At 41.1% G+C, this 13,852-nt stretch overlaps 1 protein-coding gene and 1 pseudogene across 1 annotated transcript; one reads left to right on the forward strand and one right to left on the reverse strand.

Annotated features, from left to right (window-relative positions):
- Positions 1-497: 497 nt before the first annotated feature.
- On the reverse strand, positions 498-3,080 carry LOC113747878 (cytochrome c oxidase assembly factor 3 homolog, mitochondrial-like; annotated as a pseudogene).
- An 8,118-nt stretch (positions 3,081-11,198) lies between these two features.
- coa3a (cytochrome C oxidase assembly factor 3a) lies at positions 11,199-13,548 on the forward strand. The gene is made up of 2 exons (XM_010742759.3): positions 11,199-11,416; positions 13,000-13,548. Exons 1-2 carry the CDS (start codon positions 11,221-11,223, stop codon positions 13,101-13,103), a joined length of 300 nt encoding a protein of 99 aa, XP_010741061.1. The 5' UTR covers positions 11,199-11,220; the 3' UTR covers positions 13,104-13,548.
- Positions 13,549-13,852: the final 304 nt, after the last annotated feature.

The raw sequence follows: 13,852 nt of genomic DNA on the forward strand, positions 1-13,852 counted from the left end.
CTCTGACATACTATGATGAGTCGGGCTCTTTCGGCTCTCAAACGGCTCCTCACACTTTATTAATTGTTTTTATTAAATTAATTATTATTATTATTTTATATTTTAAATTGTAATTATATTTTATTTTATTTTGACATTGATATATATGCACTTTGGTCAGTGCATGGCGGTGTAAAAATGTGCTATATAATAAAACGTACTAACTATTAATTTATTTTCACCCAAAATAAGCAATAATGTAATAAATAATGTCTCTCGCCTCCCCTCCTTCGTGTTTGTCCCCCTCCGCCAACCACTGGTGTGTCACCCCTGCCGTGGAAAAAAAAAAATTAGTTTTTTTTTTCCTCCACTTTTTTAATTGAAAGTCTGAAAGTGATTGGTCAAAGACGTGTGAGAACACAGGAATTGGCATGAGGGAGAGTGTCAGGGAGAGGAGACGTAAAGTCAAAAAAAAGGCCCCCTAAATCGAATCCCAACGCGGAGCAGGTCCCGTCGTTTCACTTCACAGTAGGCGCTCTTAGAAAAACCGATCTTCCGACCGACACATCACTACTGCCGACATTGGGCCGACAAGAATCCGAGGAGAGTCCGACGCACGCTTTGCGAACCCGGATAGACCCGGCTAAAGAGGGAATCTCCAGTGCGGAAACATAGCCCTCATCACAGGGCTGGAGCAAGCACGAACAGGGAAGAAGAAGATACAACAAGGCTCCGGACACGGAATGTGGTAGGGAGTCGCCATCCGGAGCGTTGGTGCTCGGGATGATCTGTATCCTGACCTCCTGTGACGGTATCTTAGCATGCAAAGTTACTCTGAGTTTCCTGGTTGTTGTTGTTGTTTTTTTTAGGAGTCACCGTCAGAGTCACAGTCAAAAGTCACAGTCCCGTTTATCTCCACATGTTGTGTTTCAAACGTACCAATACACGTTATAAGATGTTATATCAGGTTTCCCCATTCATAGGCTGCTAACATTGACAGTAGTCTGACTGGTAAGCCAGGGGTAAAGGATGGGTTTAGGCAAAGTGGCTAATAAAACACAAGTTACATGTTAATGTTTTTTAAAACTTTATGTAGCTTATTATAATTAGGAAAAAACTCAATTTCCTGTACTTGTTTTATAGGTTTATTTTAGTGAGGGCTATCAAAGGGATTCAGGGTCAGTTCTGCCTGCTTCTTCCTGTGTTTGTCCGGTTGTCGATGACCTTTTTGACCCATCAAGTCCAAATTTTTTACATTAAAATGTCACCGATTTGTCTTTATAAGGAGAAAAACGTGATAGTTAGCGTTCATCAGCAGCTACTAAATTACAATTACAAGCTGGAAATCTCTTGAGTTATTTTTCATGATAAAAATTTTTTTTTTTTTTTTCCCTCTTTTTTGGCCTTTCCCAGCAGAAATTGGGCTTCCATATTGACCCCTTTTTTATTTTGCACTTAATTTTGTAAAATTTTAGCCGCTTATACATGACATTATATTTAGCCTGCTGTGTTGCAGGGGGGATGAGCTTAAGACAGCTGGGGGGAGGGAGGGAGGGAGGCTGGAGGGAGGGCTGGGAGAGGGATAGGGATTATCGAGAGTGGGAGAGGGGGGGGGGGGGTGGGGGCCGGGGTGGTGTAGAGTATGGATAGAGCGAGAGAGAGATAGAGAGATAGAAGAGAGAGAGAGAGAGAGAGAGAGGGGGGGGGGGGGTATAGAGGGGAGGAGGGCGATGTTGGGGGAGAGAGAGAGGAGAGAGAGAGGGATCTAGGGAAGGTTGGGGTGGTAGAGCGAAGCGCGGCTGGTCCGCCGCCGCCGGGGGTGGGGGGGAGACGAGAGATAGAAGACAACACACACAAGGAGATCAGAGATGACAGAGAGAGTATAGATAGGAGATCCAAACAGATACAATATTGAGAATAGCCTACACACACACACAGATATAGCTAATATAGTAGATATATATAGATAGATATATATATATATATATATATATAGATATACACACACACACACACACACACACATATACATATATATATACACATATACATATTACATACTATACATACATTACATACATACATACATACCACACATGCTTTTTATTAAGCATCATCAAAAATGAAAAACAGCAGGCTAAATATAAATGTGCATGTATAAGCTGCAAAAATTTTATAAAAAATTAAGTGAAAAATAAAAAAGGGTAATATGAAGCCCATTTCTGCTGGGAAAGGCCAAAAAAGGGATATGCGATAAAAAAATACTCAAGTTTCAGCTTGTAATTGTAATTTAGTAGCTGCTGATGAACTCTACTATCACGTTTTCTCCTTATAAATACATTTTGACATTTTTATGTAAAAAATTTGGACATTGATGGTCAAAAAGGTCTCACAAACCGGACAACACCAGGAAGAAACCAGGCAGACTGACCCTGAATCACCTTTGCTAGCCTCACAAAATAAAACCTCATTAAAACAGTACAGGAAATTGGTTTTTTCCTAATTATAAGCTACATAAAGTTTTAAACATTAACATGTGGACTTGTGTTTTATAGCCACTTTGCTAAACCCACCTTTACCTGGCTACCAGTCAGAGCTAGCTGTCATGTTAGCATCCTATGAATGGGGGAAACTGATATAACATCTTATAACGGTATTGGTAACGTTTGAACACAACATGTGGAGATAAACTGACTGTGACTTTGACTGTGACTCTGACTGTGACTCCTAAAAACACAACAACAACCAGGAACTCGAAGTAACTTTGCATGCTAAGTACCGTCACAGAGGTCAGGATACAGATCCCGAGCACCAACGCTCCGATGGCGACTCCCGTGACCACATTCCGTGTCCGGAGCTTGTGTATCTTCTTCTTCCACTGTTTCGCTCCAGCCGCTTGATGAGGGCGAGCTGTTCCGCAGTGAGATCCTCTTTAGCCGGGTCTATCCGGGTCGCAAAGCGTGCGTCGGACTCGCTCGGATTCTTGTCGGCCATGTCTGCAGTAGTGATGTGTCGGTCGCGAACGATCCGGTTCTAAGAGCCGGCTCTTTGAGTGAACGACGGGCGAGCCGGCTCCTCGTTGGGAGTCGATTTAGGGAGCCGTTTTTGCCTTTACTGTCTCCTCTCCCTGACACTCTCCCTCATGCCATGCCTGTTCTCACACGTCTTGACCAATCACTTTCGACTTTCATTAAAAAAGTGGAGGAAAAAAAAAACTGATTTTTTTTTTTTCCACGGCAGGGGTGACACACAATGGTTGCGGAGGACCAACACGACAGGAGGGAGGCGCGAGACATTATTTATTACATTATTGCATTTTTTTGGGTGATAATTAATTAAATGTTAGTACGTTTTATTTATATAGCACATTTTTACACCGCATGCACTGACCAAAGTGCTTTACAATGTCAAAAATAAAATAAAATATAATAACAATTAAAAATATAAAATAATAATAATAATAATTAATTAATAAAAACAATTAATAAGTGTGAGGAGCCGTTGAGAGCCGAAAGAGCCGACTCCTTAGTATGCAGAGCCAAAGAACCGGCTCTCCAAAAAGAGCCGAAATTCCATCACTAGTCTGCAGTCAGAGTAGTGGGTGAGTCGTTCGTGAACGTGTCGTTCAATTTGAACTAATCTTTTATATATGACTCGGGAGCATCTCAGTGAGTGATTCAGGAGTACATTTCCCTCGCCACATGGCAGCTGCATAAGCTCAGTCAGGACTGGAAACTAGTGGTGGGCGGATCGATCTAAAATATCGATAGTACTGATACCAACGTTCTATCAGTATTGATCAATACATGTATGATGAGATCGATACTTTAGTTTTAGTTTCTCTCCCAACTCCTGTTGCGTCTCCAACTCCCCATGTATTTTTTTCCCATCATATTTGTATTTTTATACTCTTCAGACACTTGACTTAAACCTAAAGTATTTTATTGCACCTGAAAAATACATTCCTATATAAAGATATATACCTCAAACCTGAAATTTGCTTGAGCTGAATAACCATTTTGTGTTAACTGCCAAGGAAAATTAGTATTATATTTGCATTCCAAATTTGCATATTGTGATGCATTAACTTCATAAATTATGATGCATAGCTCTCCTACACTAAAGTAGATAAGTGCTTTTTTTTTTTTTTTTAAATAAATAGGTCGGTATTGGTATCGACAATACTGGCCCCTTATTTACTTGGTATTGGCTCTGGTACATGAGCCGAAAAAAAAGCAGCATTTGGACCCTTTTTTTTTTAATTTTAAAAACACAAAAGCAGAAGTAGAATTTTGCAAAGCCAAGCTGTCGTATTGAGCAGGATCCACAAACAACCTTCACAGACACGAGTACTGTGCATTCAACATTCAATACCTTTCTTTTAAAAAAAGTTTTTATAGGTGTTTCTATCTGCTTTTGTAGGAGGGTTCTATAAGCAAGTTAGTAATTTTTACTTTTAAAACCTAGTACAAAGGATGTATTGAATATATACATAATATGTGTACACATACAAATCCAAGTCAAATAAGTGCTAAATTTGGCTGAATTGTGAAAGGTATAATGAAGTAAAATGAAGAGCTGTTTAGGGGCTGAAAGAGCCGACTCTTTTTGGTGAGTCAAATGACATGACTCCATAAAAGAACCGAACTTCCATCACTGCTGCAGTCAGAGGTGGTTTTAACGGTCATGCGTCATCCGTACGTTGAGACGTTGGTGAGACGTTGAGAAAAGCGCGGAATAGCGCCATCTTCCGAGGAAAATATATATATTTTTGGTTTTATAATTCATTTTCTGTCAAATGTAAATAGTTTATCTTGCGTAGAATGGCGAAACGTTTCTTTAGTCCTCAAATGAAGGTTAAGTTTGAAGTTTCGGGAAGCGCCGTTTGAGCTGCTCACAGATTTCCTGGTTAACCTCAACACAAAAACAAAGATAAGCTCGACGGTTTGTCGAAATGCAGCGGGAACTTTAAAGATGAACGACTGGTGGGTAGTACTTCACTAATGCCACGAGAGCTAATGATATATAACGGCAACAGTTTGTATTTTACATTTTAGCCCCCTAACAGACGGTTATAGCCGTTTATAAAGACCTTTTTTAAAAATTCCATTTACTTATTAAGGCTTAATAAGTATCATTGGAAACACTGTTGACCCTCATAACTGGCTGCTGTGCAAAGCTCTATTAGTATGTAGTATTTCCTTTTAACCTGGAGATTTTACAGCTGTATCCACTACTATAAATAAAATAAATATACAGAAGAAAGTCATGCTGGATGAAGGAGTTGTTCATGATGGATGTCAACTTTGCTAACTCCTCTTCTGTCCCCTACTTTCTCTACGGTACTGTTTTTCAAACTATGGTACGACCTATGACCTCCCTGTAGTGGTATGTGGTACATTTCTGAACTCAAACATGTTACACTATCGAAACACGACAAGATTTCTCATTAAAAAAAAACTACGGGTTCGCCTGGAATGTAGTTTAAAATAAGTTTCCTGAAATATTTGGTGTCGTATCCTGATACGTTGTCACATTCTCTCATACATGAGCTCAGAGTGTCAAACGATCGTCAAGCAAGGTACAAAAATGTGGTTCGAAAAACTCTGCAGTCATGGCTCCAAACGGGAGAAATCAGGAATCAGGAGAAACCGTTTTCCAACAATCAAAGCTCTGTTCTTGAACTGGTTTCATTCCGGATTCAACAGTCAACAATAAATTCTTCTGTAGGTAAAATCACCTCCTCATGTGTAAACTTCGTGTAATGTCAGTCAGTCTGATGGTGGTACAAGTCTTGTTGACCGGTTTGTTGAGTCTTCCCCCTCCCCTGCAGAGACCACACAGTGTCATAGAAAGTTTCTCCAGGAATCTCCATATCCACTCCCTGGATGTTCACCGGTGTGGTCTGGTCTCCTTCGTCATGCGGGCGTTGAGTGGAAAGGTGGTCGGATCACACCAGCTGACGAAGTCTTGGTGGTCTATATTTTTAAAACATAATCTGTTGTGCTGTAGCGTACTGTATATAAACAGTGATTTTATAGTAGACTTTGTGCTTTCATGCTGTAATTATTTGTTTCATCCTGCTTAGCTTTATAATTTTATCAGCAGGTCTTTGAATGGCCCGCTAAGCTTCACTGTACCCTGTCATCACTCTGAGGTCTCTCGCACACCTGGGATTGTGAGGCCTGTTATATGGAGGCCAGATCTCCATATAACCTCCTCAAAGGAGCAGCTGTCAGCGCCTCCACCGACAACCTGCCCAGTGACGAGGAGCGCAAGGAAAGCAGTGTTAATGACTTCTAATGAACATCCATATGCTTTCTTTTTGTCCACACACGGAAGCTAAAAATAATTTATTTATTTAGATAAACAACGTAGAAAGTTCTGTCACCTGCAAAAAAACACACTTTATTTCTTTTTCATAGAAAAAACTGTCCAGTCACGATACAGTTTGGCTGGCGTTGGCTGGTGGGTGGTGTTGAGAACGCACATGGTTGTGATTGCAGTTTATGTTTAACTTGCACGGCTCTCAGCTGTATTTCAAACTAAGTACAAAGAAAAGAGAGTAAAGAGTATTAAATCATGGATTTCTTTCCTGTCTTTGTGGATCTCAGGGCCTGTGGTATTTTATCCCATCCATCGAGACCTTCTGTACCTCCTTGTACCTTGTCTATTACTTGCTATTGATAGACTTCGCTTAGTTCAGATTCTATGCACCTGCTTATTTTTTTACTCTGTCAGTGTACTTTATCTTCCATCATCAGTAACGACTTTTCTACTTATTAACTGATCAAGATTGCACCGACTTAACTCATCACGCCATGATTTGTGTCAAAATATCTGCAGTATCGTTCATTTCATAGTATTTTACACTTTGATATGAATATCTCTTCGCTTGCTGTCACATTTGGATCGTTAGTTTTTGCCAATGCATTTATTCTCATCAAGATTTTGAAATGTATTTGTTGCCTCGTTTATAGATCTTCTGCCTTTTCTGTTCTTGGTTCTCGCTGCTCGTTCTACCCACCCGCCCGCACTCTCCTCTTGGTGTTACTCACAGTCCACCACTCTTCCTGATGACAAGACGCCTATCAGATTCCGACTTCACTCTACTTGGATCTTCACCCACCTAGTTGATTATTCTCCAAATGGAAGGACCGTCCCCTGGTAGCAGCACATTTATTCATCTTCCCTCTTCCTAACCCTTGTGCATTTATATTCAGCTCAGCCCTTTGCCCTTTATGGACTCATTCCTCTCCCAGTATTTCCATGGTCAGGAACCTACAGATTTGTTACATTCACCGTCACCCCTCCACCTCCAGGTCCGGCTGCTGATCCACCGATTGAAGTTTGGAGGATCGCTCTGTTCGACAAAAACTGACGAGAGATGTTCCACCCCCTATCACTGTTCTCCTGCGTTGTTGCAGCTTAAGGTCAAACTCGTCTCTTGCACAGGTTCATTGTCAGTTTCTGCGTATGTATTTTTTTAAAACTGTCATTACCCCCTCTCCCCTGATTTATCTGTCCCTACAAATTTATTATCACCCTTGTCCTCTCAAAGACAATATTACTCCACCCGACACGAAACACCACACCTGCTGTACGCCTTTCATGCATTTCACTCGGTGCCAATCAGTGTCGTCCGCAAGCAGCACCTCTCATTGTTGGAAATCAGTAGCTGATGTGTGTTAAAGGGGCTTGAGTTCAGCTATACGATAAGGACACCTAACTGTGCCATAAGTGGTATAATCCGCGGAAGGTTCTGGCTCTGGTATTAGAGATTCATATTTGATAACAAAGCACGTATACCTAACTGTATCATTGCATTATTTCATGAACGCATGCACTATTAAACTCAAGTTTCCCTAAATTCCTTTCGTAGTACCAAGACCCTACCACTATTTGTTCGATGCATCCCATAACCTGGGGCTTCCTCCCATGTTCCATCCCTCCTGCGCCAGCCATTCCTGTATCCACCTGATTGTCCCACTACGTTCTTGCAGTTCCTCAGCCTGCTCTATCACGGTATCCCGCCCATCCAACCTTTCGCACTCCCCCTTTGTTTAGCGCACCCCCCACCCCTCATTCCCCACCCAGTGTCCAGCTCCGTCTAGGGACCGAGGATTATGATCATCCCTCTTTTCAGCCCACTATTTCAATTTTTTGTTGACAGCTGGTCACCGTCATGGTGAAAGCAGACAGCTGCTGGATTGGCAGGCTGGTTAGACTGCAAGCAGCTGGGAACCGTCCACGTTATTTTGGCTTCTCATGTTCTCATGGCTTCGAAAAACCCTGGAAGGCTGTTGTCAATATTAAAGTTATTGTGATAGCTTGCCTTTAATGCTAAGTTAACTTCTCGCAAACAGAGAGCAGTTTTGTGACAGTGACTGAAGACTACATGCTTCTTGGTGTTGGCGTCATCGCTGTGGCCTCCTGTTCATCCTCTATGGCCGAGAATGGAAACAGGTGATGAAGGACTTCATTATAACGCTTGTTATCAGTGTTTTTTTAAACTGTACACATTAATATGTAGCCGCATGAAAGCTCCTTTAGTTAACGTATGTGTATTTAATCGTCACAGACACTTTCGTACAGACTGTTGTTGTGTTTTCATGCATTGTAGATGGTGGGGAGAACTGAGTCACATCACAGGAATCTCAAGGAGGAGCATCAGCGATTACGCTCACGTGACACTGATGCACTGTTAGAGGCAGCTTCCCTTCTACATCAACTTGAGTCCTGATAACACTCACTCACTGAACACTCTTTATACTATTGTTTATGATTAAAGATTGCTTATCTAGCTGCAGAACGTTGTACTCTGCCCCTCAGTGAGACGACTGGATCCTTGTTATGACAGGAAAACCCTTGGAACTTTATAAACCAGAGCTTAATCTTACTTCTCACATTGATCTGCTCACTTAAAGTTAGATTCATGGTGGTTTATTATAATACTCATTTATTTTATTTCACATCGATGTTACAAATGGAGCTCAGCTGAAGATCGGCTCAGGCGGCCGGGGATTCCTCCAGTCCCTCACTCTTCTGAATCTCCTCCCCTAGTAGCGAAACAATGATCGCAGTGCACCCCTGAGGAAATAATCACACCACTTGCTTTAAAATCTCATACAAAATAAGTTCTTCTGTTTATCATACATCATGTATTTGTAGCGAAAATTAGTTGACTAATTAGGTCAAACAACAAATTGGTGTTGTTCTGCGTCGGTTACCCTTTTTCTCTTTTTTATTTCGCTTTGCAAAACCGAGCCAAGTCAAATGTAGCCACATCCAGTATTAGTCTATTTTACAAACTTCACACAAGCCGGCAACGGGGCCCGGCGCTCGTAAAAAGTGGGACACGTAAGTAAACATGCAGTCGACCACTTTGTGCTTATTAATCTCCCTTGTCAATGTAATAGTATCGAACACCACCAAGAAATTCTACTCACTCGACTGCAGCTTACCAGGATCCATCTCTTCAGGCATTCAAGGTGAATGTACTTCATGCTTCCCTTACACCGGCAGGGCCGACACCAGCGGGTTTTTTCTGGTGAATTATCGTTGCAGTAGTAATAAAAACAGATCCGACACACGTTCTCCTTTTGATAAGTCAACTGATGGCCTACAGAGAGCAGGGAGGGTGACACAATTCAGCTGTTATATTAGAGATGTTATACCCCCATGCCTTTAACACATTGAGTCAGGATAATGTCTTTGAGAACCTTTTAATTTGCCAGTATATATATTATTAAAAAGTCACGCAGATAAGCAGGTGAATCGTCTTATGATCACCTTTGTTTGGGTCTGCATACGATTGTCTTTTGCTGCTGTCTTTTAGCTGTCGGTGGGTGTATTCGGCGGCCAGCAGCTCCTCCTGGGTTCTTCTTCACGCCTCTTGATGGTACGAGCACTTTCTTGTCCACATTTGGATTATGAATCTGTTGCCAGATTACTTGCCGCGCAGCATGCTCAGAAGACTGGAGTGTGGAAATGATGCTGGTTCCTGGTTGTCTGGAACCTCCTTCACCCTCCTCTTATTCTTCCTTCTCCTTCTCCTGTGACTTGACAGGCACAGGAGACCGGAAATCTGCCAGTGCTGGGCCTGAGATTAGTAATCGGCGCGCGCGGGCCTTGTTTGACGCTCGTCTTTGTTGCTCTCTTTCTTTCTCAAGGTTGTGTACTTTTTATTTGCTGCTGGACGACGACATCACGATTATTTAAGAGGTTGTAATGCTCCGTCCTGGCACTTTGATGTGCCTCAACTGTTAAACTGAGAACTCGGGAGAGGGCTAGGGGGGCCTACGAGGGGAGGATCCTTTATTAAATTTAAGCAGTTTCTGTAGTGATGCCATGAGAGACTGAGCTTAATGGAGACATGTCCGTAGAAAGGTACGATTTAATTTTTACTCTGTTTGTGTGTAAACCTGATGTCTCGATGTCTCATTCTGTGTAAAGTATCAGCTCTTTCATTATCTTGACACGATTCCCTAGGACATTCAGTCATGTATGTATCAGTACGCTGTGAAAGATGTGGAGACGTGTTGTTTTAGCGGTATAATTATCTGTGATCTTGTGAATCTTTTTGTTTGGCTGGGTGGCACCTTTCGTGGAGGGTATGTGCGACACAAGAGGCGAGGAGTCATAACATGCACCCGCAGATGGGACGCTGCAGGCTCTGGTGAGTCCTGCCACTTCTGTCAACGTTTGTTTTGGTGGAAACTGCAAACACTATGTGTTGTTAGATGTATCAGCGTTTCTCTTATCGTCATTTATGATGCTTCGTTATGACTATTGTAGTGTTTCTGCTGCTTGTCTCTACGACATCGGGAGAGGAGAGCAATGCATCATAATTTATGAAGTGAATGCATCATCAATATGCAAATTTGGAATGCAAATATAATACGAATGTTCCTTAACACAAAATGGTTATTCAGCCATGTTCAAATTTCAGGTTTGAGGTATATATCTTTATATAGGAATGTATTTTTCAGGTGCAATAAAATACTTTAAAGTATAACTAAAGTATCGATATCATCATGCATGTATTGATCAATACTGATAGTAACGTTGGTATCAATACTATCGATATTTTAGATCGATCCGCCCAGTCCTGACTGAGCTTATGCAGCAGAATGTACTCCGAATCACTCACTGAGACTGCTCCCGAGTCATATATAAAAGATTAGTTCAATTTGAACGACACATTCACGAACGACACACCCGCTACTCTGACTTGCAGACATGGCCGACAAGAATCCGAGCGAGTCCGACGCACGCTTTGCGACCCGGATAGACCCGGCTAAAGAGGATCTCACTGCGGAACAGCTCGCCCTCATCAAGCGGCTGGAGCACGAACAGTGGAAGAAGAAGATCCACAAGCTCCGGACACGGAATGTGGTCACGGGAGTCGCCATCGGAGCGTTGGTGCTCGGGATCTGTATCCTGACCTCTGTGACGTTAGCTTAGCATGCTAAAGGTACTCTGAGTTCCTGGTTGTTGTTGTTGTTGTTGTTTTTAGGAGTCACATTTAGAGTCAGAGTCAGTTTATCTCCACATGTTGTGTTCAAACGTTACCAATATACGTTATAAGATGTTATATCAGTTTCCCCATTCATAGGATGCTAACATGACAGCTAGCTCTGGCTGGTAGCCAGGTAAAGGTGGGTTTAGCAAAGTGGCTATAAAACACAAGTCACATGTTAATGTTTAAAACTTTATGTAGCTTATTAATTAGGAAAAAAGTCCATGTACTGTACTGTTTTAATGAGGTTTGTTTTAGTGAGGCTAGCAAAGGTGATTCAGGGTCAGTCTGCCTGGTTTCTTCCTGGTGTTGTCCAGTTTGTGGGACCTTTTTGACCCATGAATGTCCAAATTTTTTACATAAAATGTCAAAAGATTTGTATTTATAAGGAGAAAACGTGATAGTAGAGTTCATCAGCAGCTACTAAATTACAATCACAAGCTGAAATCTTGAGTATTTTTATCATGCATATCCCTTTTTTGGCATTTCCTAGCACAAATGGGCTTCCATATTTACCCCTTTTTTATTTTTCACTTAATTTTTATAAAATTTTTTGCAGCTTATACATGCACATTTATATTTAGCCTGCTGTTTTTCATTTTTGATGAAGGTGTGTGTGTGTGTGTGTGTATATATGTATGTATGTATGTATGTATGTATGTGTGTGTGTGTGTGTGTGTGTATATATATATATATGTGTGTGTGTATATGTATATATATATATGTATATGTGTGTGTATATATATACATATATACATGTGTATATGCACGCATCAGGTGCGTGTGTGTAAGTTGCATTGTAACACACAAACTTAAGAACAAGTAATTAAATAATAACTAGTGTAAACGTAAATAAAAGTAGAATAAAATAAAAATAACGTGACTTTTACTGCATAAGTATGTTCATGGCAGGTCTCCATCTGTTAACAAATATCTTTATGAAGCCTCAAGGAATAAGTTATTTGTTCCACCTTCTCAGTCCACATACTGTATGTTCGAGGGTCACGGTTTAACCATTTAACTGTAATACATTTAAGAGCTGCAATCAGTAATGTTTGTAAAAGGTATTTTTTCCCCTCTTATTTTGGTGTTAGTCCAAGCATCTTGAGATCTTTTTTTTATTCTGAAATACTTTTCCAAGTGGCTCAAAAACCTCGTCCCAAAATGTTTTCAGTTTAGGGCATGTCCAAAGTTACATACCAATGTCCCACAACTTCTCCAACATTCGCCCCATTTTAGATATGATCATATTTACACCATTTATGTAAATAATTGTAGACTGAATGTTAAAAACAGTGGATTATCCATCTGTTCTGATCATTATGACCTCAACAGATGGATAATCCACTAATTGTTCTGTTTTCAAGTAATCAGATTAGACAAACTCCTGCCTGACACGTTGCTTGCGTCACTCTTTGTCTTGTGATGTTTGTTATATTCTTCTGTCTCTGTCTGTCCGTCTGTCAAATATTTGCCTTGACCGCTTGCTCCCCTGCCAGATGGCTACACGTTTTACTCCGTCTCCCAGGAGCGGGTCATCGATGAATTAGATGAGGAGGCCAAGCGTGCGAGGCTGCAGGGACCAAAGACCGGCGCCAACTGAGATGCACGTGTTACCTGCCTGATGGACTGCGTGTCTGCTCTGCACTTAACTGAGGAAGGGACTTGTGTGGACACTGATTGATATTCCACGGCTGGTCGCTGTTTTTCATGTTGAGACAGCGCTGGACTTTATGTGAGGGGTAATTGCGCGGTCATGCTGCTGATTTAAAACTAGACGTGTCCTGATTTTGATTAAGTTTGTCTGTCGGTGATCTTAAATGCTACCCAGGAGGCGCAGACTGTAGAGCAATTACAACCCTCACCTGACGAGCTTCCATGATGTGATGTGCATACGCTATGAGGGCAACGTCCTGAATTTTAGTCAGCTAATGAAGTTAAATCTACAGTGGCCTTTAAGAGCCGGTGACACACCTGTTGAAACATATTTATGTCAATCAAGTTATAATTTGTAAAATAAAAGTCTAATGTATTTGATTTTTTTTAAACACTATCGTGTCTCTGTGAAACTTTCTACGCAAGAAAAAAAGACACCGGGTGAGGCAGCGAACATGACAAAAAGACAAGAGTATTTACAATTGCATTTATTTTTGTCAAAATCTGATATATGGAGTCTGAGCTTGCCATCAAGTTCTGAGAATAAAAATATAAAATAAGACATTGTAAGGGAAAGGCACAGATTCAGCATGGCAGGACAGCAGCAGCAGCAGCTTCAGAAAGCAATACAATTATGTATTTACATTCAAAATTTGAAACCTCTTTGAATATATTATGAACTTTGGAAAAAAAACT

This window comes from Larimichthys crocea, chromosome XVI (genome assembly GCF_000972845.2).
Source record: "Larimichthys crocea isolate SSNF chromosome XVI, L_crocea_2.0, whole genome shotgun sequence".
In the NCBI taxonomy this organism is placed as follows: domain Eukaryota; kingdom Metazoa; phylum Chordata; class Actinopteri; family Sciaenidae; genus Larimichthys; species Larimichthys crocea.